The sequence below is a fragment of the Aythya fuligula genome, chromosome 8, assembly GCF_009819795.1.
Source record: "Aythya fuligula isolate bAytFul2 chromosome 8, bAytFul2.pri, whole genome shotgun sequence".
Taxonomy (NCBI): domain Eukaryota; kingdom Metazoa; phylum Chordata; class Aves; order Anseriformes; family Anatidae; genus Aythya; species Aythya fuligula.
The window spans coordinates 2111188-2134791 of NC_045566.1; the positions used below are offsets into that span (position 1 = coordinate 2111188).

General features: G+C 41.7%; 2 protein-coding genes across 2 annotated transcripts in view; one reads left to right on the forward strand and one right to left on the reverse strand.

Annotated features, from left to right (window-relative positions):
- JAK1 (Janus kinase 1) overlaps positions 1-1597 on the forward strand; it is a 54456-nt gene extending 52859 nt beyond the window's left edge. Inside the window, exon 25 of the mRNA XM_032191915.1 lies at positions 476-1597. Within this exon, the coding sequence (XP_032047806.1) occupies positions 476-577 (102 nt within the window). The 3' untranslated portion in view covers positions 578-1597. The remainder of the gene's footprint in view (positions 1-475) is intronic.
- Positions 1598-2373: 776 nt separating this feature from the next.
- RAVER2 (ribonucleoprotein, PTB binding 2) overlaps positions 2374-23604 on the reverse strand; it is a 38385-nt gene continuing 17154 nt past the window's right edge. Inside the window, exons 4-13 of the mRNA XM_032192218.1 lie at positions 22613-23082; positions 20301-20492; positions 18906-19032; positions 17854-17936; positions 14280-14384; positions 13967-14078; positions 12595-12824; positions 10273-10384; positions 9766-9911; positions 2374-4382 (exon numbers count right to left, since the gene is read on the reverse strand). Coding sequence (XP_032048109.1) covers positions 4236-4382; positions 9766-9911; positions 10273-10384; positions 12595-12824; positions 13967-14078; positions 14280-14384; positions 17854-17936; positions 18906-19032; positions 20301-20492; positions 22613-23082 — 1724 coding nt within the window. The 3' untranslated portion in view covers positions 2374-4235. The remainder of the gene's footprint in view (positions 4383-9765; positions 9912-10272; positions 10385-12594; positions 12825-13966; positions 14079-14279; positions 14385-17853; positions 17937-18905; positions 19033-20300; positions 20493-22612; positions 23083-23604) is intronic.

Consider the following 23604-nt stretch of genomic DNA (forward strand, 5'->3'; position numbering starts at 1 on the left):
AGTGACTTGGGAGGAGGGGAAGGTGAACTGCGCCTGGGCCCTGGGCTGGAAGGGCTCAGCACCAGCAGGCCCTGATCGCCAGCAGGCTCCTGGTGCCCAGACCAGTACTACATCAGGCTGTAAGTCACCATCCCCTAGCTCCAGGTGCTGTTGGTTAAGCAGTGCCCTAGCCCCTGATAGGTAATTAGTAGCTATTTTGACTAAACAAACACTCCTGAAACTGTAATGAAGCTGTTAAATTGTTTTCAACTGTTTATGTTGCTGTGGCATCTTCACACATACACCTTTATGTAGAAAAAAAAAAACAACACAAAAGAGCCCTGTGCTCAAAAATTTGCCAATTCTGAGCAGAATCCTTGGCATGTTTCTATTCTGCGTTCTTGACTTCACAGCAGTGGGAATCAGGTCTATGATGTTCATTGGAGATACAAATTGTTTCGCTCATCCTTTAAAAACTTCTCTTTTTTTCTGCTAGGTTGACCAGCTGATGAGGAAATGCTGGATATTCAAGCATGATAAACGGACAACCTTTCACAACCTGATTCAAGGATTTGAAACAATTATGAGCAAAATATAATTATTTTTTTTATAATGTCAGTGCTTTAAATGTGTGTCAAAATATAGATGCCCAGACCTTTCATTTTTTAACTACTGTAATTTGTATTCTGACTGTGCTAATGTGTTCAAAGGATTATTTTTCCAACAGGTTTCCTTTTTTATTTAGTCAACAGTTGGATCAAATTGATTTAAAAGGTATGGCAGAAACAATAGCTTCAACTCCTTTTACGCCAGTTACTGCAACACAGTTTCACCTCTATTTAATTTTGGTCTCACTGCAATTTGAACTGTCCAGATAAACGTGAGCTGAAAGAGCAGTGTCAAAAAATGCTACAGTTCTCAGTGCAACATGTAGCATTTAAAACAAGTCTGTGGTTCACATTTATTCTGTGAACCTAGTGGCCATAATAGAATTTACAATTTTAATGGCGTTTTTGAGGAAGCTTTTAGGAAATTTTGGCTGAGGTGCACTTACATTTCAGTAACTAAAAAACAACTTGGGAGCAAAAATTCAGAGAAAGCAGTATCATAATTCTTCTTAAGCCATTTGCAGTTCTGCGCTCTCAATCATATTTTTTAAAAAAGCTTCACCATCATGTTTCAAAAAGGAGAAAAAAAAAAAAGCATGAATCAGCAGGTATAGTTACGTGTTTCATTGAGAACCCCCCCATCTCTGGATAAATGCATTTGCTTTTCCTAACCTGTCTGCCCCCCATTACCCATTTCTACCCCCTGAAGCTTCCACCAGTTATGTAGCTGTTAACCATGCCAACATGTTGATCTTCAGCTTGTGTTGCAAGTGAGCCACAGTGCACGGTGTGGGGAAATGTATGCAGGAAAACCTCTAACTACTTTGGGGATAGAAAAGAAAATTAAGCCATGTACAGATGGGGGGGAGATGTTCCCCCAGCAAAGAATAATTTTGTAAAGGAGAGGATTGAACAAGAGGGAACTGTCCCTAGGAGAGGGAAAGAACACCTCAGGCACAAAAAATAGGTGTCTTGTTATCAGCAGTGCCATCACAGGAGTGCACACTGTACTCTTTTTTTTTTTTTTTTTTTTTTTGTCAGTTTTGGCCAGCACATTAATTCATTTTAGCAGTTTTTCAATAAAGCTGCTCCCTTGAGGTAAGGTGATTATGCTTTAAATAATAACACTGGCCTTTGTTTAATTTGACTTAGTCTCCAGCCATATGCTTGTGAAGTATTTGGTTGACCAGGAGTGCCAGAGCCCAGCTGGGGCAGACTGGGACCAGGGAAGTTTTATTGTCAGGACCAGATCCAGCATTTAAACTGTAATTGAGTCAAGTGAAGGAGTGTAGTCTCGTTTCGTACATCTGTCAGTCTTTGATGAGCAGTAGTTTAACTGGAAACCTATTGCTGACCCGCGTCCTAGAACTTGGGCAATACTGTTTTTCCACCAAACCTGGATTTTGAAAGTGCTTTGAGGAAATAGTTCTGGCAATAACAGAGAAAGATGTCTTTAAGTATCTATCTATATATATATATATATAAAATTGTAATTATGAGCGGCAACCAGGTCAGATTTATTTTTACAGTATTACCTGTTTTTTCTGTATGTCACGTATGAGCCCGACTTAAATCTGTAAGCACTTTGTTACTCTTTATACAAAGAAGTTAATAAAGGTTTGTTTTTTTTTTCCTCCATGTGTTTCTTTTTACATAATCTATTAAAGATTTTTAGTGTATAGATTTTTAGTGTATATTCCATAGGAGTAGTGCTCAGAACATGTCCTTAAAACAGCCTTCCCCTACCTTACATGCTCGCTTTAACAGCAGTCCAGCGATGGTTCTGTTCCACAGGACACCACTTTAAAGGTGTACCAACAATTTATTTTAATTGAGAAGGTTAACAACTCGAGCAAGTTCCATATATAAAGAGTTTGAACAAAATATTACAAGTGAACTTATCAATACATACAGAATCCCAGAATAACTAAGTCCATAAATTGCATGGCTAGGTGGCTGTCTTAGACTTTCCTTCCTGTGTGCCCAGTGCAGCCTATCTTATCTAGAGAACACAGTGAAGAAGGAGAGGATTATTTTTTTTTAAGCCTTGAAAATACATATCCTGGTCACATCACAAAGCTTGAGCTGCCATTTTAAGACTATTTAAAAAGAAAAAAAAATCTGTATTGAAAAATGGCTTCAGTACTGTCTACTGAGCTAGAGCAAGAGTAAGAAGGCCTGCTGGTACCGTCTCAATGGCATCATTCAATTAACTCCAAAATCATTTGCAACAGGATTCTAGGGCAGCAAGCCCACACTGTCCATCACAGTTGGCCGGCTCATAATTTGTCACAGACACTGATATACAAACAACAACAACAAAAAAGCTTTCCAACACTTCTGCTACCAGGATTAACAGCTGGCAACAAAGCCTGTACCAAAGGTGCTTAACTAATAAGCCAAAAACTCCAAGTCTTTTTAAAAACTGAAAATCAAAAAGAAATCCAATCAAGCTGCCTTGCTCAACGAGCCTGCCTACACGGGGCTGAGCCAGTACTCTGTGCATGAGGTGAACGAGTAAATAGCTTTCCCTTTGAATCAGAATTCCTTTGTGCAAAGGGCAAGCTGTAAGAAGGAACAAAAACTGGAGCCAGGATGCTGTGCTCTAGCAGGCTTTGGGTTGCAGCAAATTTCTAAAGACACTTGAAAAAAACAAACCACACACACAAAAAAGGATGGAGAGCAGAAATCAGGATTGAAGAAGTCATCTGAGCCCGTGAAGAGTGCTTCTGCTCTACGTCTGGCTCATCCAGATTCAGAAACATCCAGAAAGAGTGAACTAGACAGTGTATGCCTTCTTCCCCTTGTGGTTACCCCTAACAATCACCTACCACGTCCGCGTGTTTCCAGCAGCCCTACGGCCATACGGTCCTGTTGGAAGGAGATTTTTGGAGACTCCACAGACACTGTTTTACTCTCAGCTCCGTTCACAAACTACGTTACTTACTCCAAGGAAAAGCTGTGGATTCTTTGCCTAGAAGCAGATAAAGGTTACTCCATCGTTGAGACGTCACCTATCCGAACACAATTTAGCACTTAGGCAGCACACAGCATCGCATCTTACTTAAAACAAACATTTATTGAAAACATCACAGCGACTCTAGCGATACATTTGGTATACCTCCACTCCAGGATTAAGAGGAAATATTAAAAATATAAAGGTTGTAAATGCAGAAGTCTTAATCCTGGGATAAGTAAGCTTGAAAAAAAAAACCCACATTCTGAGTTAAAAAAATAAGAAAAAAATTACTATTAAGACTTTGTCTTTTAAATTCCTCAGCGTGAGGACTAGAGAAAGGACCATCACTCCCTCCTCAGTATTTTTATTGCTTTCAGCTGATAAGCTACCAACAATTACCAAGTCACTTCTCTTGGTCAGTTTCAGCCCACTGTTCATTTCAGTGGTAGACACAACTGGAAACACCATTCCATCCCTTCACAAGGCAAGGCAGATTATGGAGAAATGGCTACCGTCAGATCGATACGTACAGGTTACTTGGCGAATTTGCCCATTACACAGCGTTGTTCCTCTTGGGATTATTTATAACCCACGCAGAAAGAAATTTGTCTGAAGTTAAGGCAGCAATAAATAGGAGAGGTATGAGAAGCCTGCCTTCGCACGCCGAGGCAGGGCGGGTTAGTTAGGTCTCAATAAACGCGTTTCTTTTTCAGCGAGGATTCTGTGTAACGCATGGCTGAGCCCTGAGCTTGCTGGCCAATGTACTCCACCGGGCCAGGTTCTGGGGAGGAAATGAGGTACGAAGAGCCTCGCTTCTCACTTCTCGAGGGAGCCACCTAAGGGCAAGAAGAAAATAAGTTGACACATGATCCAGAGCAACGGCGTCAATAAATAAAGCTCCAGTCTGTGAATTACCACGGACCAGGAGCCAACAACCAACTCTGAATGCCCGGCTCCTGCTTTACAGCCCAGCTATACACAGCGCATGAGTCAGTGGTTGTGCCCTTTCCCTAAAAAAACCACCATAAATGCACCGGTGCCCTGCCGTGCATGCATTTTTGTGAGGGCAAGGGGCTGGCTGGGCCAGGTGGCCGTGCTCCACCACACGCGTGCACGAAGCAGCAGCTCGGTGGCCACGCTGTCAGCCTGCGGCGTCACGGCAGCTCCAGGCGCGGTCACCCTCTCAAGCAGGTCCCCAGTGGGCCACCCGATGCTCCTCTTGCTTTTCCTGAAGAGCTGAACGGGTCACCCTGTCCTGGCACAGCTGTCGTTGCACGCAGGGCTTTTAAGGACTCGTTTCCTGGCCGTGCCAAAGCGTCTTTGTGTTGGGGATCACGGGTGGCCAGCTGCCGCTTGCAGGCATGGATTTACACGTGGTACCGACGTGAAGGCCAGAGCAGTAAAGCTGTGTTTCATCAAAACTTCAGCAAAATGCCTCACACCCACACACAGGAAGTCCTGGCGACCCCGAACAGGGTTTCTGGTGAGGGCACAGCTCCCCTAATCCTGCCGCAGTGCCCTGCAACAGGGGCACCCCAGGGGCACGCGAGGCTCATGTTCAGTTCCCCTTTGGGAGGCATCAGAGCAGGGAATTACAAAATCCACAGCACCTACAGCAACAGAAGCTACAGAGAGAGCCCACCACCCTGATCGGTGAGCAGTAACCACTTCTCTCTTCCCCCAGCGTGTCCCTAATTTCATTACCAGTCGGCTCAGATGCTCCCCTTGCTCTCCAAGCCTGCCCTATCTGCCCTAGCAGCACTGTGCCCTGACCCGCTCGCATCCCTGTCCACCACAGCGAGCAGTCTGCCTTCAGCCTGGCTCCTGGATCAGATGATCGGGGTTTGGCTCACGTTGGGATGAATATTTTAGGAACTGTAACACGCTACGCAAACCGGGAAACTCATTCCTTTATCAAAGGAACAGCCAGGCTGACCGAGTGCCTCCGAGCCAAACATTCCCCAACAAACCTCTGAGGCTCCCCTTACTAGGTCACAGCGGCAGCTCGAGTTACCCTTTGCAAAGGTCCAGCTCCATTTTGGAGAGCGCTTGTCATTATCACAAACAGGAATTTGCTCGAGGAAAGGCTCCGGTTTTCCCCCTTCCTCTCTCCTGTGCTTTCAGCAGCCGCGGGGCCGCCGGCCACGAGCTCTGCCCCCGCTCATGGTGCTGTGGTTCCTACAAAGCCCGGCCCCGCAGCTCAGAGCAGAGGGAGGAAAACGCATCGCAGGGCTGAGGAGAGAAAATGCAAAAAGCACAGCGGGCCCCTCGGCCTGCCCTCCTCGCTGAGATTTCTCTTTTAGCTCTAGGAATGAGCGCAGTGCCTGGCGTTAAGGCAAATGCTGCTGCATTCTCCAGTTTCCAGTCGTGGCAGAGCTGCCGGGGAGCTCAGAGCACGGCCTTCACAGCACGCAGACGGAGGCTGCACACACTCCGGCCTTGCTCACCTTTATCCCCAAACACCTCAAAGCCAGGTCCAGCCAAGGCCTCGTCTGCTACCCAGCTGTGAATTCCTACAGCTGCCTGCTCCTGGTGCATCTCCTCCCAAAAAAAAAAGGGGAATCTCATGCCAAGCCTGAGATGGCTGAGAGTCTTTAATGCCAGGGCACCACGTGCTGACCCTGCCACCCCCACGGGGATTTGCCACCACTCGGGACCTGTGCTCAGACTGCTGACAGCTTCTGCTCCCATCCTGCTGAACCAGCCTCCAGTCGGTCTCAACCCTACAGCCTCCTCGAAGCTGGTCCTCGTTCCCCCATAGCCTTTCCTCACCCCTCAGCAGTTTTATCGATGGAAACCAGGTGTCTGCTGGGTCCAGCACTGCTCTGCTCATGGGGTCTGACAGAGGCAGGCTGCATCTGACACGTTTACATACTTCAAGTGCAGGCTATTTTACCATGTTTTCCCTCCCAGGCTGCGGCTCACACCATTACAGAGCTCTGCCATAACCTCATCACTCCACTCCACAGCTTTCACCCCAGGGGCACTCTGCAAAACACGGCCCTGTCTGCACAAAACAAAAGCCCAGACAAAAAAAAAACAACAGACAAAAACCATCTGACAACAGCAGGAACCCTCCTCACCCTCTGTCGCCTCCTATTTCACCTGCCTACTTCAAGGCACCTCTGCAGGTCTGTCCTCATGGATACGATCTATCCCAGGAGTTTGTCGAGAAATGTCCGAGCTGTTCCTGCCCGTGGGTTTTGGTGCCTGGTGGGCACTGATCCTTCGGGTGCCAGAGGCTCCGAAGGGATCTGCCCCCCTCAGATTTCACCCATCACATCCACCAGGAGCTGCGTGTGCTCCCGAGCTACTCTGGATCCTGCCTTAGTTTGTCACGGGTCCAAAGTCTACAAAAAGCATTTTATTTTTCCTGTTGAGGCTGGGGAAAGGACTGGGCACAGCTGGGCCTCCCAAACCCTCTCGTTTACCGCTTATCCACTTGGTGGCAGCATGAGACAGAGAGGAACGCCTCCACTGCATCTGCAACCGCTCTGCTCGGGATCTCCTCTCACCTTATTTAATGGGTTTTGTGGAGGAAGCTGTGAGCTGCCTGGCTGGTATGATCCCTGGGCTCCACTGTGAAATGTAGGCGTGACCTGCAAGCAGGTACTGTAGGCTGGGTAAGATCCACCTGAAGATTCCTAAATGCAGAATGGGACCCGCGATAAACCAGCACGTGAAGGAAAATAGGGTCAGGCATTCATGTTCACTCGATACAGCAATGAGCACTCAGCAGATAGAAAAACATCTGAGTCCCACTCTGCTGCTGAAAACACGAGTGCACAATTCACAGCAGCTCAGGCATGCAGCAAAACGGAGGATTTCTTTTTTTTTTTTTTTTTTTTACTTTACATAATTCCCTTTTTTCAAAAAATGTGTCCTCATTGCTCACACAAACCTAGGGCTATAAAACGGCCTGGGGCAGGCCTTCAACAGCCACCCTGAGAAATAACGTGATGGTGTCCTGTTTCTTGGTAGAGTATTTTAATATCCCCCTGAAGGGAGCAGGTAACTTCAGATGGAGGGATTTAAGGATCCTGGAGCACGGATCCTGGAGGGTGGCTGTGCTGGGACACCCTGCGGAGGGAGCGGGGCAGGGCTGCCCTCCTGGTACCAACACGTGCAACGGTGTCTGCAGTCCTAAAGCACCCGTAGGGCTGATGGAGAAACAGCCCACGGAGACACGAAGAAAATAAAATTCGTTCTCACCTCAGAGGCTTCATTTTCAAATTCATCAACTCTTGCCTGGGTAGAGTTATATGCCTGAGCATAATGCTGATGCCACTGCTGAGCAGCCTCCTATAAAGGAGGAAAAAACCTCTTCCCATTAGCTGTCTACTAAGATCCCCTTAAATTAAAACAATTCTTATGACCTCAAGGGACATAAGAATAAATTAAAAGCAAAGCTCTCAAAGAAGCTTAAAAACGGGGTTAATATCAACAATAAAACTCAAACCAAATATTTAAAACTGCATTAAGTGAGTAAAAGATACCCAAGTCCTTGGTCATTGCTGTGACACGGGAGGAATGGACAGCACAAATGGAGGTGAGTGATGGCAAGAGGCACCTCTGCAGCGCAGTGACACCACTGGAGCTCTTCATGCCTCTACTACTAAAGGTGATGCTAAGTACTCTAACATTGCAATACCACTAACCTTTTTTTGACAGCACACTTCAAGGATTTGGGGATGCAAACTACCTCCAGGAAGCACCAAAATGAACTTAAAGCCAACAACCAGACAACAAAAATATTCGAGATGACGTTAGTGCTTGCATGACACACACAACCGCCCGCGGGTCACCTCTGCTGCTCCTCCGACCCACAGTTGTCACCAGACCCGATCTCAGTGGGAGCCTGGCCCACACCAAAGGTCCCCACTGCAGCCAACGCCACGCAGTGGCCCTGTCCCTGCCAGCCCTCCTGGCTGAGGGGACACCCTCCTAACACAGAGCAACCCCGTGCCCACCTGCATGCCTGCTCTCTGTCCTCCAGACCCCACCGAGCCTCACAGCAGCCCTGCTCTACCCCCAGAAGTCCTGGGGCAAGGCAGGAATCCTCACCACCAGCCCAGGAGGGCAGAGGGGAGCACAGCGTGTGTTTCTGTCTGCCTGCTGTAGGATGAGAGATCAGGAGACTCTGGGGAAGAGGGAACACTGGGACAGGGCAGGAAGAGAGCTAAGCACGGTCAGGATGGGTGTCTCAGAGCACACCCACAAATTTTTACTACAGGTCCAGTTCTCGTATTTGTTTTGTGTACAACTGCATTTCTACACCAACTGCTGATGGCTAACAGAAGTACAGAAATGTTTCACAAAGCGTCCCAATGTCTGTGAAAACCTTCTGGAGGATCTTGAGGAGACTCGGGGGGATCTTCCTGTGCCCACCAGCACCTGACGGAGGTGCAGGGAGGACGGGGCCAGGCTCTGCTCTGTGGTGCCAGGACAGGAGGCCCTGGCCCTGCTCGGGGGGGCCCTGCTGTGATTCTGTTTTGCTTTCTGTATTACCACAATTCTCCGGACCAGGGGCAGCCCATCACCTTCATGGCCGTGCTCTGACCAGCAAACGGTACACACGGTGAAGAAATCCCAAGCAGTGAATCCAGCTGGCAGAGGCTATACAAATTCCCAAAGCTACACAGGAACTTCTGGTACACAGAACACACTCTGCTCTGGGATCTAGCCAAAGCTCAAGAAAACTTTAAAACTGTCTTGGGAAGGGAAAGAGAAAAACTTCGTGGTTTTGAAGAGAGACAAAAGCCAAGCTGGAATGTACAAGAGAATCATTATTTCAGCTGACTGAACTGAATTCAGGTTCAGAGGAAGCAATCTTCCAATAGTGATGACCCCACAGCAGGCAACGCACCAGGGCTTTTTGTCAGTGACACCAGGTAAACTTTGTGCTCCATCTGTTGTGTACCACTGAAAGAGATGAGCTACCAGCGAAGAGGACTTAACAAGGTTCAATCTGAAGAAAAGGGTGGGCTTTGGTTGTAGCAGAGCCTAGGACTCCTGAAGAGCAGTTTGTGATGTTGGGCAATGCTGTTCAACTGCATGCAGGGCTATCAGCCCACGCATACCAACAGGTGCATCAAAGGTACAGAGGGAAAACAAGGAGCAACTCAGGCAGGGATCTCTGAGCAGCCTGCCAACAATCCTGCTACCAGAGCTCTGTGTGACAAACCAGTCTTCAAAACAAAGTGCTGCAAAATGACGTACCTGTGTGTACTCTCCATGCTGCTGGGAGTAATTAAAGTAACCTTCCATCCCGTGTTGTGATGTAGCTCCCTGAGAAACAGCAGCATCCACGATGGTGTTCGGAAGTCCGGTCTGCTGTGGTGGATTGGAGGCTTTGCTGGCAATTGCTGTGTGTAACGTAATGAATACACACAGTTCACTTAAATTCCATAAATTAGGTTGCACTAATGTAATAGTAATATCCTGGGACGACAACAGAAGTTTGCTAATTCGGATTAGGCTGTGCTTAAAACTGAGCTACAAATAACTGAAAGGATTTCTGTAAGTCTATCTACATCAAGCTAGCCCATCAGCTCTGAAAATCTACCCTTCTAGCCATGAGGATACTACATTGTAATTTTAAGACAGAATTCAATATTTGCTTTGAGATAAATGCTGTGGTCACTGGAATTACCTGCTGAACAGAAGAATGATTTGTACATTTGGATTGAGGAAATTTTCAGCTAAAAGTGATGAATGTTTGCTTACCTGGAAGACATATACCAGGCAACACACTTGCCAAATTCAAGTAGGGGTTGGTACTAAGACGTATTTCTTTTGGCGGTTCTCCTAGTAGTGAAGTCTGTTTTTTCAAAGGAGTCTGTGAAATAATTGGACAGATCAGTGCATTATGTTCATACAGCATTTGTGGAAATAAGATAAGTATCTCTGCATGATTTTGAAAAAAGTCTAGCCCTCTGAAATGTAACAGGACAAACTTTTAAAATAAATACTGGGGACAACTATCTAGACACATTGATTACACTTTCATTGAGAAATGATTTTGTAGGAATGTTTCTCTTTAAAGTGTAAGTTACTGAGGGACATTAAACAACAAGAAAACCTTTTACATTGAAGTAAATGCAGAATAACCACCATAATGCCTCCAGATGCAGGTAGTCAGCATTTTGTACATGGCCAGGACAAAAACAACTCTAGTCCCCCAGACACAAGCAAATGAAGGGACAAATGAACCCTTGCCCGGAGACATGACACCATCTGTGATCTGCCATTATAACACATCTTACCAATCACTCTATTTATAAACCCTTACTTAAAAGAGGAAAATGTTTATGAGTGGAAATGAAGCATCAGAACTGACTCACTTCTCCAAACCACCAGAGTGTTTTCCTATGAGGGACTAGGAAGGGTACACTACCCGCTTATGTCCCCTTGACAGGGAAGAGCTCTCTGTGGAAGAGAAGAAAATCTGTAGCTATAGACAGAGTGTAATGGGAGAGAAAAGCAAAGCTCATTCCAAGGGAAAAATCATTGCCAACAGCTGCTGGTTTCAATAACCGAGTGGCTGGGTAAGACAAAACATTACATTACGTGTATGAGCAAGAGATTTATGCACAGCATTAGAAAAAACACCAGAAATACAGAGGAAATAAGTAGCTATGGCAAGTTACATAGCTTGTCTGAAATAACAGAGCTCAAAGATGTTTACAAAGCATTCTACTCTACGTTTAGTCTGCTCGTTTTTTCTAAGTCCATTAAAGAAAAACTCCATTACTTTAATGGATTAATGCTATTTGCAGTAAAATAGCATTAAATCATCAACTTTTCAAAAACTGTGAGCATGGTTTTTGAAGACAAAAAACTTCAGAGTGCTGAAATCCTTTCTCTCGATGCAAGAACAGGCATTTGAGATAGTAAGACAGCACGACCGTTCAGTATCAGGACAGGGCTTGTGGACGTCTTGCAAAGGAAGTGATTTTTGCTAATTGGGACATCTGTCTACTGCTGCAGAAAAGGAGACAATTAAAACATCTGCCAGGATTTCCGAGAAGAACTTTTCCTGATAAATAACATAGGTATTCATAGAAATAAATGGAGTATCTAGACTTCTAATGGTTTAATTACATTCCCTTTTAACTAAATGAAATGCAGAAATAAAACACTGATTTTATATATTTATACACAAACACAGTGTGTATTTTATTCAAGTGTATCTACCCATAGGTAAAATCCCACTTCATTACAGTGAGAAGTGATTTAAGAAGCATACTTTCTAAAGTAGGTTCAAAGGTGTCTAACAAACACAGACACCACTGCTGTGTATAATCTGATCACTTCAGGTGCTCCAAAAACATGCAGGGAAAACTCAGATCTGATACCAATTAATTAAGAACTTGTCAAAGTACTTCTGCATATTATTGAAAAAAAAAAAAAAAAAAGTAAACGCATAGATCAAATTCTGTTAGTGACAGGACATGCTGAAAAAACGTCAATAGATCATTTTAGTCCAACTTTAATCCCATCCCATTCCCCTCCTGCCTTCATGGGAATAAATATTAAAACTGATTTTAGACTAAGAAAATGTCAGCTATGCCTAAGTGTGTACAGATTAAAAGTGGAGAATTTACACACACACAACATGCACCATCTGGAAGCCCAAAGGCCCTATGTACCGGCAGAATTGCTCCTGATTAGTCATGTCATTCAACCACAAGTTCAATTTTCAGTCTTTAAAAGGGACACTGCCCTTGAGATAATTTCATCATCAAATACTATGAGGCATACACAGGGGAAAAAAAAACCCTCTAGCACTGTAAAAGATTCCTTTGTTAATTCATTTGGACCACCAAAGAGCATTATTGTTCTCTCTATAATTCATAACTGAAATGACCTTAAAATGTCTCATGAATGATCCTGTGATCTAACAAATTTTAGTGAAGAAACACAATAAGCAGTCGCAGTTAACTCTAAAGGTTATTCAAAACCAAACAAACAAACAAACCCCCACGCAAGAAAAAACCATGAGAAGTACCACAAGAAAAGGAACCGATTACATTCAGTATTCCTTACCCCCAAACTTGTATCAGTGCTTTTGAGTTGATTTTGCTGTTTGGCATGACCAGCCCGCAAGGCTCCCGCAGGAAGATTTGTTAAGGTCTGATGATAAGGCTGTGATCCTGAGACAACCGCTTCGGTAGTTGATTGTTTCTCTGGAGCGTTATTTTGCCCTGGTAGAGCTTGTCCAACAATGTGCTGATTCGGAAAGAATGGCAACATGCCCATCCCTGCTGCTGCTGCTGCTGTTTGAATTGTAGGCAGATTAGATGCTGCAGTCAACCATAAATGGAGAAACTTTTCTGTTAGACAAGATTTATCAGTACATTTTGTTTGTGGTTTTTAAGTGATGCAAAAAACACTTAGAGATCTATTTTACAGCTGTACAAGAACACTGACTTCTGATGATAGTTTTTGTTCTTTTACCATCCTAGGAGCAAACTTTGTTTAAAGGTAATTCTATAAAAGAAAACTAAAGAAAACTATAAAAGAAATTTACTTTCAAAAAACCTCTGAACAACATCTTTAGAGGGTCCTGTGCTGGAAAGCTGGGAAAACCCCTGACTTCAATTTGTGTTAGTAAAATTCTTTACAAACTAAACAGCTAGAAAGTATCCTCTACAATTAAAATCTAGACATTCAGAACAGGTTTCTTTTTTTTTTTTTTTTTTTTTTTTTTTTTTTTTAACTCCCACAAGAAAGGTTTTCCTTGCTACTGGCTACTACCATTAACTTAACTGCATGTGGAACTGCCGAAAACACATCTCTGTGGAGGAAAGAAGAAAGATGCTCTAAGCAGTATCACGGCTCATCTTGCTTCATAGAAATTGAGGGCATCACTGACACAAGAATTTGCATTCAAATTTGGTATCTGTCACAGACCAGATATTAAAGCTTAATAAACTGAATGCTAAGAAACTGTTTTTTCCAGTACTTCTCCAGCTACTCAGATTTATCTTCATTGAAGTAACAAACCCCAAAATTGTGATCCTAAATATAACATATTCCACATGTACTAGCATGGTAGTAGCTGAGCAAGCAGAGTTTTAAAAACTCTTGCAAGTATTCAACAAACAGCACAGAGTGCTCTTTCTTCCTTGAGTATGAGGTGAGAGAAGTCAGGCACAACAAAGCAAGGCATGTCAAGTTCGAATGGCAGTAGCAGCCTGCTAGATCAGCAGGCTATAGCCAGTTATATAGCTATATGCCTCGTTAACTTGCCTAACTATATAGCTACATGACTTGCTTTATTGTCTAGCTCTATGCCTACCTTCCTGCGCAGTAACAAGGTTCAAACACATTATTGCTTTTGGTAAAGTGGGAGAAAGTAAGGTGTTTAATTTCAAGGCATTTTTACTGATTTGGTATGAAATAAAATGTCATTTACACTTAAGAGCTTCTCCACGGGTTCCCATGCCTGAAGTCACTGATGGCATTACTCCTATTCCCAGTACTGTCTGAAGTAGCATTGTTGGAGGTTCTCCCAGCAAACCCGGTTTCTATAAGGAAAAATAGAAAACCATGTAAATTATTAACATGTCTGTAGCTATTTCTTACAACTTTCACATTCAGTTACTTTTTACATATGCTAAATAGTTAAATTATACCAGATGAAAAAAAAAAAACACCACACCACCACACAATTATTTATCAGTTCTAAGAACATCCAAAGACAGCCAAAATTAAAGTGATGACCTTACACTATTGGCCTGGACATTTTCAATCTTCATCAGTTGCTGCTGTGGCAATGGCAGGTGAGCAGGGCTCTGCAGCAGTAAGTTAGATGCACTGCCCAGAACTGAACTCTGAAATTAATAAAAAGAGGTGTCAGCTGACAGTCATGGAAAACAACATATTCTTGAAACATTTTCAGATGATACTGCTTACAGAAATTTAAACTACTTTCTGAATTAATACAACAAAGGAACATATCTATTTCTTCCACATAATTGAATTCCTGATTCACTCACAGCAAGTGACTTTAAGTTCTTTCAACCTCTTTCTCCCAGCTATTTTTTTCACCTCACAACCACAAATATGTTTTCTGATGGCTTTTAAAGGATCAAGAGTATAGTCCAAATATAATCCAGACTCCACTGAAGCCCCTGTGTCTAAGCCAACAGGGAAAGTTAGATGTGTTTGAAGCCTCTGCAGACAGACTAGGCCAGGCAGAGATATGGGAGTTACCTACAGCGTGCCAGTAAGAAAGATGAGATACAAGGACTTCAGTGGATTATGAGCTGTATGAATAAGGACTTCATTGTTTGTTAATGTTTGCATTGTGTCTTGCATTGCATTTATAATACATAATCTCTGTCAAACATCTACACAGTTTCCAGGACTGTTATAACTGGCAGGGACTCTCAACCCTTGCTTTGCAGTTGCCAAACAGTATCATTACTTTCAAAGAGGAATATCCACATATGTTTTTATCCCCCCTTCTATTTGGAATTATCTACATGAACCTCTCTTCCAGAAACATGAAAAAGCTGACAATTTGTTGGCACCGTGACTTATAAAGTCTACCAAATACTAATAGTTTTCAACCAAAGTTTCTGGACCATCGGTTGCCATCACAACTGAGACACTTCATCAACAACCTTGGGGGCACCGTGGTCAGACTCTGCCACTGGTATATTCAGCAATCTGTGCTCGGGCTTAAAAGAAGACTTACGTCCACTCTGTATCACAAAAGCACGTTGTAATTCATGCAGCTGAACACAGGCTTGAAACCGTTTTTCTGGCAGCAGCTCCTGAGAGTGATTTGCCAGACAAAAAATGAGTTGCTCTACAAAAATTCTTGTACAGCAGTACATCAAATCACAACCAGTAGAGCCTTCCTTGTGGTTTGAAACTTCCTATACATGAAAGGTCACCAAAGCCAGGTAAAGAAGCTAAAAAGATGGCAGCTCTCAGGATGTACGGCTTTGCAGATCTTGCGTTCCCCTGCAACACGCCTCACACATATTTTCATGCCTAAGTATCTCTGTGTAGTAGGGTCAAATTCATAAGGGTAAACCCTCTCTAGGCCTTTAACGTAGTATTTTCTTAAACAAATTCCTTCAGAGCTTTTCTAACTCTTTAAAACCTAAGACAATACACCAAATCAGAGTGTCACACAAAGTCTGATGAGCTACAGTGCTGGATTCTGGACTCAGAAACATGCAGCCTAACACAAAGGGCCATATATACACCAGTTGTGCCTCTGCTGTTTTAATTGTATTAGCAATTTCCAGTAGAAATTAGCCATGGCTGTTTATTGTCACTAATGCACGTTCTTTCTAAACTTCATTATATCAATAAGGAGAATATGCAAAAGTTCAACTGCAAAACTTTCAGAAATAAAAGACTGGAAAATCAGACTGGTTAGATTCCTCAGAAGAAAGTCTCTGGGTTAATAAAGACTTAGTAAATAGCTGGATGACTCAAGAAAACATCACTGCGGCAGCTCAAAACGCATTGTATTGGCACATGATAATTGTAACTAAGAGAAATTAAAAGAAAAAAAGTTAAAAGTCATGCTACTTTCAGAGCTGAAAGAGTACTGGATGAATAACCACTTGTTCAAATTTCTCTCTGTTGATTCTTTTTTTTTTTTTTTAATCAGTTATTTCATAATGTTGTGGCACAGTTATGCTAAAAATATTGTTTATACTCATTAAATTACTTTACAAATCTTTGAACATAAAGCAGCAAAAACAAGACACACAGGAAGCTGAATCAGCGTGTGACTGAGGAGGTGGTGGGGAGAGTTAAGCCAAGACACTGTTTGTTCTTGAATGCTCTATACTGAATTTTGGGACAGTAACAGCAGTGACCTGGTTCTCTGGCTTTAGAGAATACTCTGAAATAAGTCACTGAATAACAGAAAAATGTGCCTAATAGAAGGATCTGGGATAATCAAATCACTGTCAGTAAAATTCAGGTTATTAGATCAGGTTTGGAGCTAATTAAGTGACAGGAGGCTCCCTGGAAGTGAATTAGACAAGTAAGTCCATCCAAAAAGAAATAACTAAGTTGTTTGGCTACAGTACTCTAAGCCAAAAACATTGGATCATCATCAATCACAGTTAGCTGTGTAGAACATGCCTCTCTCCAGCTGTGATTAGAAAACATTCACATTGCCTTCCAAGGAAGCATAGATTCTCCAAGAGAGAGCCCCAGCAACTAAATATACCAATTGAAAATGTCATTTAAATACAAGAAGTATAAGCAAATGATGATATTTTTTTTCATTGCACAGGACAAAAGCAATTCATTTGATGGGGGAAAATTAAATAACTTATTTCACATTCATAATGGATATATTCACCCTGCGGTTTTTTAGCACAGAAGAAACAGAAAAGCTAAATATACTTAATATAATGAGTAACTCTGTATTTTAATTTAGTCTTTTTAAAGATCTATTAAGTCTATGTTTGCCAAAAGAACAGCACAAACAAGAACTAATAACGAAGTGGATTTTTAAATGGGAATTTCTGAAACATCAGAAATAGTAAGTCAAAACAATTGACTAGTCCCTCAAGGAGGCTTAGGAATATCCCCCTCTGTTAACATTAATTACATATTTTGGCTCCTGGCAGAGCTGGAGAAATCTCTGACAGAACCTCGACATAAGGTGGAAGCTACACTGGCCAAATTAACAGCTACGGTTATGGGCGCTATGTTAGCCTGTTCTCACTACTTTCTAGGACAAGTTCATGCCCAATATCCCTTATAGGAACTTTCAGAAATTCCAGAGTCCATATGGAAGTCCCATCAACTTTACGCTGAATTATAGATACTCTGAGAACACCTGAAGCAGCCTGTAGCCCTTTGTTTTGTTTTGCTTTTGTTGTTGTTTGTTCTGTTTTTTACTAAGAGCTAACATTTGCAAGTTACTATTTTTATGGCATTTATAGCACATCAAAATGTGCTAAAATCAAAATTCTTTCGAGCTTTAAAATGAAAACATTGACGTTAAACTTCTTGGCTTGAATAAAATAAAACAATTAAGTTTCTGTATGAAGCACATGTAAGTAGCTTGACTTTTTTTTTTTCAGTTATTGCTACATCAGCAGGTGTTAGCAAATAAAAAGCTAGGCTAAGGTAAAATACGTCACTTGTGAATAGCAAGCAATCTCCTGCTCTTACATCACCGTAGGAACCTCATCATAGAGTGTGTTTTTTAAAAGACTGCTTTAGTAAGCTCACTTGATCTTAGTTGCAATTTTTTGAAAAATTTAAAGTATCTTTCATGCTGAGATCTCCAGAAACAACTGTTTTGACACCTACCTGATGAACTTTATTCAGCTGTAGAAAAGGAGGGCCAACTGCTGTATTTATAAGGTGAGGAAAACCTGCAGTCGTTCCAAGAACTGTTTTAGAAACAAGAAAAAGTTGCAGTGACTTTATAAGTTAGGCAAGTAATGATCTTTATAATAGTTATTCTATATTTTTTAGATTTGGTATCCACAAAACTTTCCAGTATACTATGGGGCATTATAACGAAACCTTTCAATGCAGACAGCTTTGATCTGCAATTAACAACACATTAGAGATCAAAAGTACTTTCATGGAGCTCCTCTAAAGCTGGCAGTTTAGCTCCGAGGCAGAAATGCCTGCAGCTGATTGCCAGACCAGGGCATTAGCCAAGGTGCTTTGAAACGCATAGTCACTTCCCACACAGTCTTTGTATCTTCTGATGTTACTGTGAATACGGAGAAGTGAGAAGCAATGTATTGTACTTGTAAATAAATGTATTGTATATGTAAATACTGTAGTATTTACATCACAAACTTAGCTGTCCTCCACTTGAGTCTTCAAATTATCCGTCTCCACTCCTACTCCTAATACCGTCACTATCTGGAATACGATGATTGCTTAAAACATTTATTCACATCCATCCTAATGGGATGGCAGAGAATGCTTTGGGCTAATGCTGTTCTTACTGTTGTGTACAACAATGGTAGCATACAAGAGAATAATGACTTTAAACTGGAATCAAGAGGAGACTCTCAGACTGCAAATTCAAATCCCAAATCAGATTTAAAGTTGCAATTTTAATTAAATCTGCAAAAGACACTTCATTTTAAGCCTAATTCTGAATGACACTGAGAGACCACAGAATTAATGTAAGAACATTTCTACAGCTAACACTATATTCTACCCAGACACAATAACCTATCAAATCATCTTTTTACATTTTATACAATGTAATAAAGTATCTACACAGACACAGTGTCTACACGGATTCTGAAAGAGTATAGGTGCTTCTCTCCTTATCAGAAAGCCTTGTCTCACTAAGAACAGGGTTTCTTTATTAACCCCTTTGTAAAACAACTTACCAGGTTTAACAGCATGTCCACGCAACTGGGGCTGCAGTAGTATTTGCAACATTGCTGGATTGTTAAAACTTTTCATAATCTGCACTGCATTCGGCTCTGGAAGCAATCCTTTTCTATTGTTTCTCATCTCAAATTGAGAGATACAAAAATGTTACAAACAGGAGATAACGAACAATGCATTTACATCCCTGGAAAAAATCTATTTCCTTGAGTAAGGAATCATAAAGATCAAAGTTCCAACATCCAAATCCCAAACCTAAACAATCAACTCCATCCACTTTTGTTCTCTAGAGCTAACTGGCAATACCTTCCAGCACTACCTCTCCTCTGGTAATATGAGTGTTGTCCTTCTCACCTGTCTTTCTTCACCTTTACTACATTTTTACTTTCACACTTTTTCTGTTGCTCCCTAACATATATAACAGCATCTCGATGTTTCCACCCCCTCTCCAAGATTTTTGGGAGTAGCTAAAGGCATAAATCACAGGTCAACATGGCAACTTACACATTACAAATTATTATTTTTTGGATCACAAAGAGCTGAAAGTTGTGTAACATTAACGTACATATTTTATTTTACACAAAAAAGTAATCCAGTCATCTGCTTCCCTCTCCCCTGCTCCTTTTCCCTCAAATGAAACAACTAACAAACTACTCCTCCAAAACTTCAACTGTATTGTTTTCCTGAGAGGCATTTCTTTTTTTCCCTTTTAACCAAGAAAGTGTTATCAATAAAGGAGGATACGAGAGGCAGTGTTAACAACAACTCATGCTATCTTGTAATAGCACCACGCATCTCTTTTATGAAGATGTGGGCTAAAACTCTCAGAAGTAATGAAACTGTTCTGCTTCTACTTTTAAGACAGCTTCTTGTAACACTTATCAAATCCCATTTTCTAGGAAATAATTTGATATGACAAGTGGGTATAAAAAGCTTTCTTCTATATTGAGCATGAAATTAAACTATTTCTCCTACCTTGAAATTTATCTTAAAATTGACAAATTCTTGTCTGTTTTAAACCAAAACTAAAACTCTGTTTTAGCTCATCAAATGTCTCCACCTTAATTTCCTTTTGTTTTGAACTAGAACAACTTCTGTTGCAGAAAATTGATTTTAATGAAATCCCAAAGCTATGCAAGTGTAACTTTGTAATATCTTCTAGCCATATTTCACCCTTCCTCCTTGCAGTATATTGCCTTCTTTAGCCTAGGAAAGAGACTGAGTTAGGCTGACCAGATAAAAAACGATAAACAACCAAACAAAAACCCCAAACAACTAAGGCTTCCAGAAGCTTGGCTACTTTTTGTAATGCAAAGCAGTGAATCCCTTTCACACAACACATGTTGCTCAAGGTATAACAAACTCATTCTGAAAACAGTTTTGCAAAATCTTACCATCCTTTGTGCTGCTATAAGTGCTGCTAACGTGCTTCTGCCTGGCGCTCCTGGAGCACAGTAGGACACCTGGATTCTCTTCCCTTTGATAATCATGCCATCGGTGACTTCTTGCACTTTCTCAGCCTGCTCTGCAGTTTCGTACTCAACCACTGCAAAGTCGCCAATACAGCTGTCTTCATCCTGAGCAAACTGAAACAACATTTCACAACACACTGAGCAAAACGGAGAATTTCAGGAACCATCTTGAAATATTTTCACCTATCCCCTGCAAAATACTTTGCTAAAAGTTGACGTACTATGTTAATGCCTACCCAAATTACTATGTTTCTTTTTCAAATGTGCTAAATGTAAGTATCATAGCTTCATATTAGATATGGCATGCGTGCTGTGTCTACTTGAATTACCACCTTAACTTCCATGTAATCTCATGGAGAACCTGAGTTGTGAAATATATTTAACAGTTATTTAACAAAATAAAAAGGGTGAGAAGAAGAATTTAAATACAGCTGTGTTCTACATTTTTATTTTTATTATTTATTATTTTTTTAATTATTTTTTTTTTCAGGATAAGAATTATAAACTCTTTATTGTTCAGTTTTCAAGCCTACAATAACACAAATGTCATTCATCAGACTGCATGATAGCTGTTGAAACATACAACAATGCAAATTCTACTGCTACATACTGCCTTTTAGGAGAATCTGAAGTCTGTGGCTGCATTTAGTGCCAACAGAAGATGCCAGACTGATCAATCAAGCAGACTGGAAACAGGCTTACTTGTCAAACAATGCTCTGTCCTTTGTTTGCAGCGTTTTATAACAGAATGAGCAGATTTAAATCAAACAAAAAAATGGGAGTGAAAAGGGGGGGGAGTAAAGCTTAGGCAAAAATATCCACTCCCAAAATGATCAGAAATGACCCACTGACACTGGTTGTGAAGCAGAAAAGTAAAAACCTCTATAGATTTTACTGGAGAAAAATCCACAGCCTATTCCCAACAGTTTGGCTGCATAAACTTACAGTAACAACTGAAATAAAAATCTCAGAGATTTACAAGAAAAGAGAGGTTATAAAATCTTCAATGCCATTGCTAAAGACTCACCTCCAGAAAGAGCTCTACAGAACACACATATCTTGATAAATAATGCTGGGGAAGCTGAGAACAGCCTCTGGATTATCTGACAGCTGGAAGAATGCCCCAAACTATAAGACTTTAAAACATCGATGTATTTAGCTAATTAAAAAAAAAGATTAGGCAAGTGACTTCATTATAGCACGCAATACCTTATTTCAGAAGAAAATAGTGGGGAGCACAGGCTGCTCACCCTAGCAAGCAGTGAAGCGAAACAGAAGTCAGATACGTTCAATCCGGGAAACAGACACGAGTACAAAATAACAAGGGATGGGCAGTTTCTGGAAAGAATTACTTGCAATTTATTCCTCTCCCCATGTACTTGGATCAAGCTAGTATAAGGATATGGTGCTGACAACAAATTACTGGGGCTCCGAAATAGCACTAAGGAAAATGTGCTGGCCTACAGGTGGATCAGGCCTTACTTGAAGCTAATCCCTAAGCAGCCTTCCCAGATACTTAAGAAAACAAAAAACAAGTGAAATCATACCCAACTGTGACTACAAACAAAGCTTTCTTTTTACTGTCTGTCTAGGTATGTTTGTCTGCAGCGCTTCTACAAGCAACATTTTGTGTGGTCTAGTATCTCACAAGCCATAAAGACAGAAAGGAAACCTTTACGCATGCAAAGGCTAGCAAGGATCCACCTCTTCTGCACCTGCAAGCTTTCCAAAAGATGCAGCACTTCTATCCCCATCAAGACTCATTTTCCCCATTTAAGGAAAAACTCATATAATATTTGCAGAGGTTTCTTAAATGTGTTAATTTTATACATTTATTCTTCCTGATCTCCCTGAACTGTTGCACTTACAGTATTCACATGCTCTGGCTTGCTTTACTGAGCAATAAAACCATCAGCAACATTTACTTTAGAAGCTCTCTAAAATATTTCTGAAATCATTTTCCATAAAATACATGAGAAGGGGATGTGCTATAAACATTTTACTGGTGCTTAACGGGAGTGGTCTCCTGCAGAATTCCCAGATGACACGTAACAATCACTGTGAACCCAGACCAATAAAATGTTTGTACCACAACGTATTTTGCAATGCAGATGCATGTTCACTCACCACTTGAGTGGTAAATAAAAGGATAAGACAGCAAGCAGTGAAGTACACCAATACAGAAGTGTTTAAATCATGACCTTGATCTTCCAAAAGATACATATTCAACATACCTGGCAGAATACAGGTTTATACTTCAGGGAGAAAGCCTGCATCAGTTCTTTTGAATCAGTGTAGTCTTTTTGCAATTTATCCACACAAAGGCACTTGGAGTGAATAAGACTTGTGGTCAGCTGGTTCACATCCATCCACTGCGCGAAGAGAGTGCTCTCGTCTAACTGTTTCCCCAGAAGTTCCAGTCTCGCCTTCGCAGCAGAGTCCTTCTTCATATATTCCACAAAACCATAGCCCTTGGAATGGCCAGTAACTTCATTATACACCAAAAAACACCTCTCGACATTGCCATAAGCACGCACAAGTTCTTCAAACTCTTCTAACGTAAACGAAATGGGCAAATTAGTGATGCACAGCAAAGCATCTGTTGGTTGGAGTTGCACGGATATTTCTTTTCCCCGAAGAGAATACTGGTGAAATTTCCGAATCGCATTTTGAGCCTGCTCTCCATTTAACAGAGTAACAAATGCTGTAAGAGACCACAACAAATTACATCGCTTATTACTCTACAAATAAGCACTATAGCCCCCCTCGCCTCTAAGAAAAAACAACACAAAACCCAGCAGTAGAAGTCAGAGGAAAAATAAGAGTTTGGGATTTACTCTGAAGACACAGTACATAAAAAGAAATGCTGCAATATATACTTAAAAATCTGAGAAACGTAGATATACAAAACCTCACTACATGTAACACAACAGAATTTTACATCAGGGAAACAAGAAGTAATTACATTTTCTACTTAGGTCAACATATTGGTGATTCAACTACATTTCTCTGAAGGCAGCATCCATACATTCTCACTAGGGATTTACCGCATCTTTTCTGCATTTTGAGTCTCTAGGATATTTCCCAAAATTGCAGAATCACAGACCGGCTGAGGCTGGAGGCCAACCCCTGCTCAAGCAGGACCACCACAGCTGGGTGCCCATGACCATGCCCAGCCGTCTTTTGAAGATGTCCAAGGACAGAGGCTGAGCCACCTCTCTGGGCA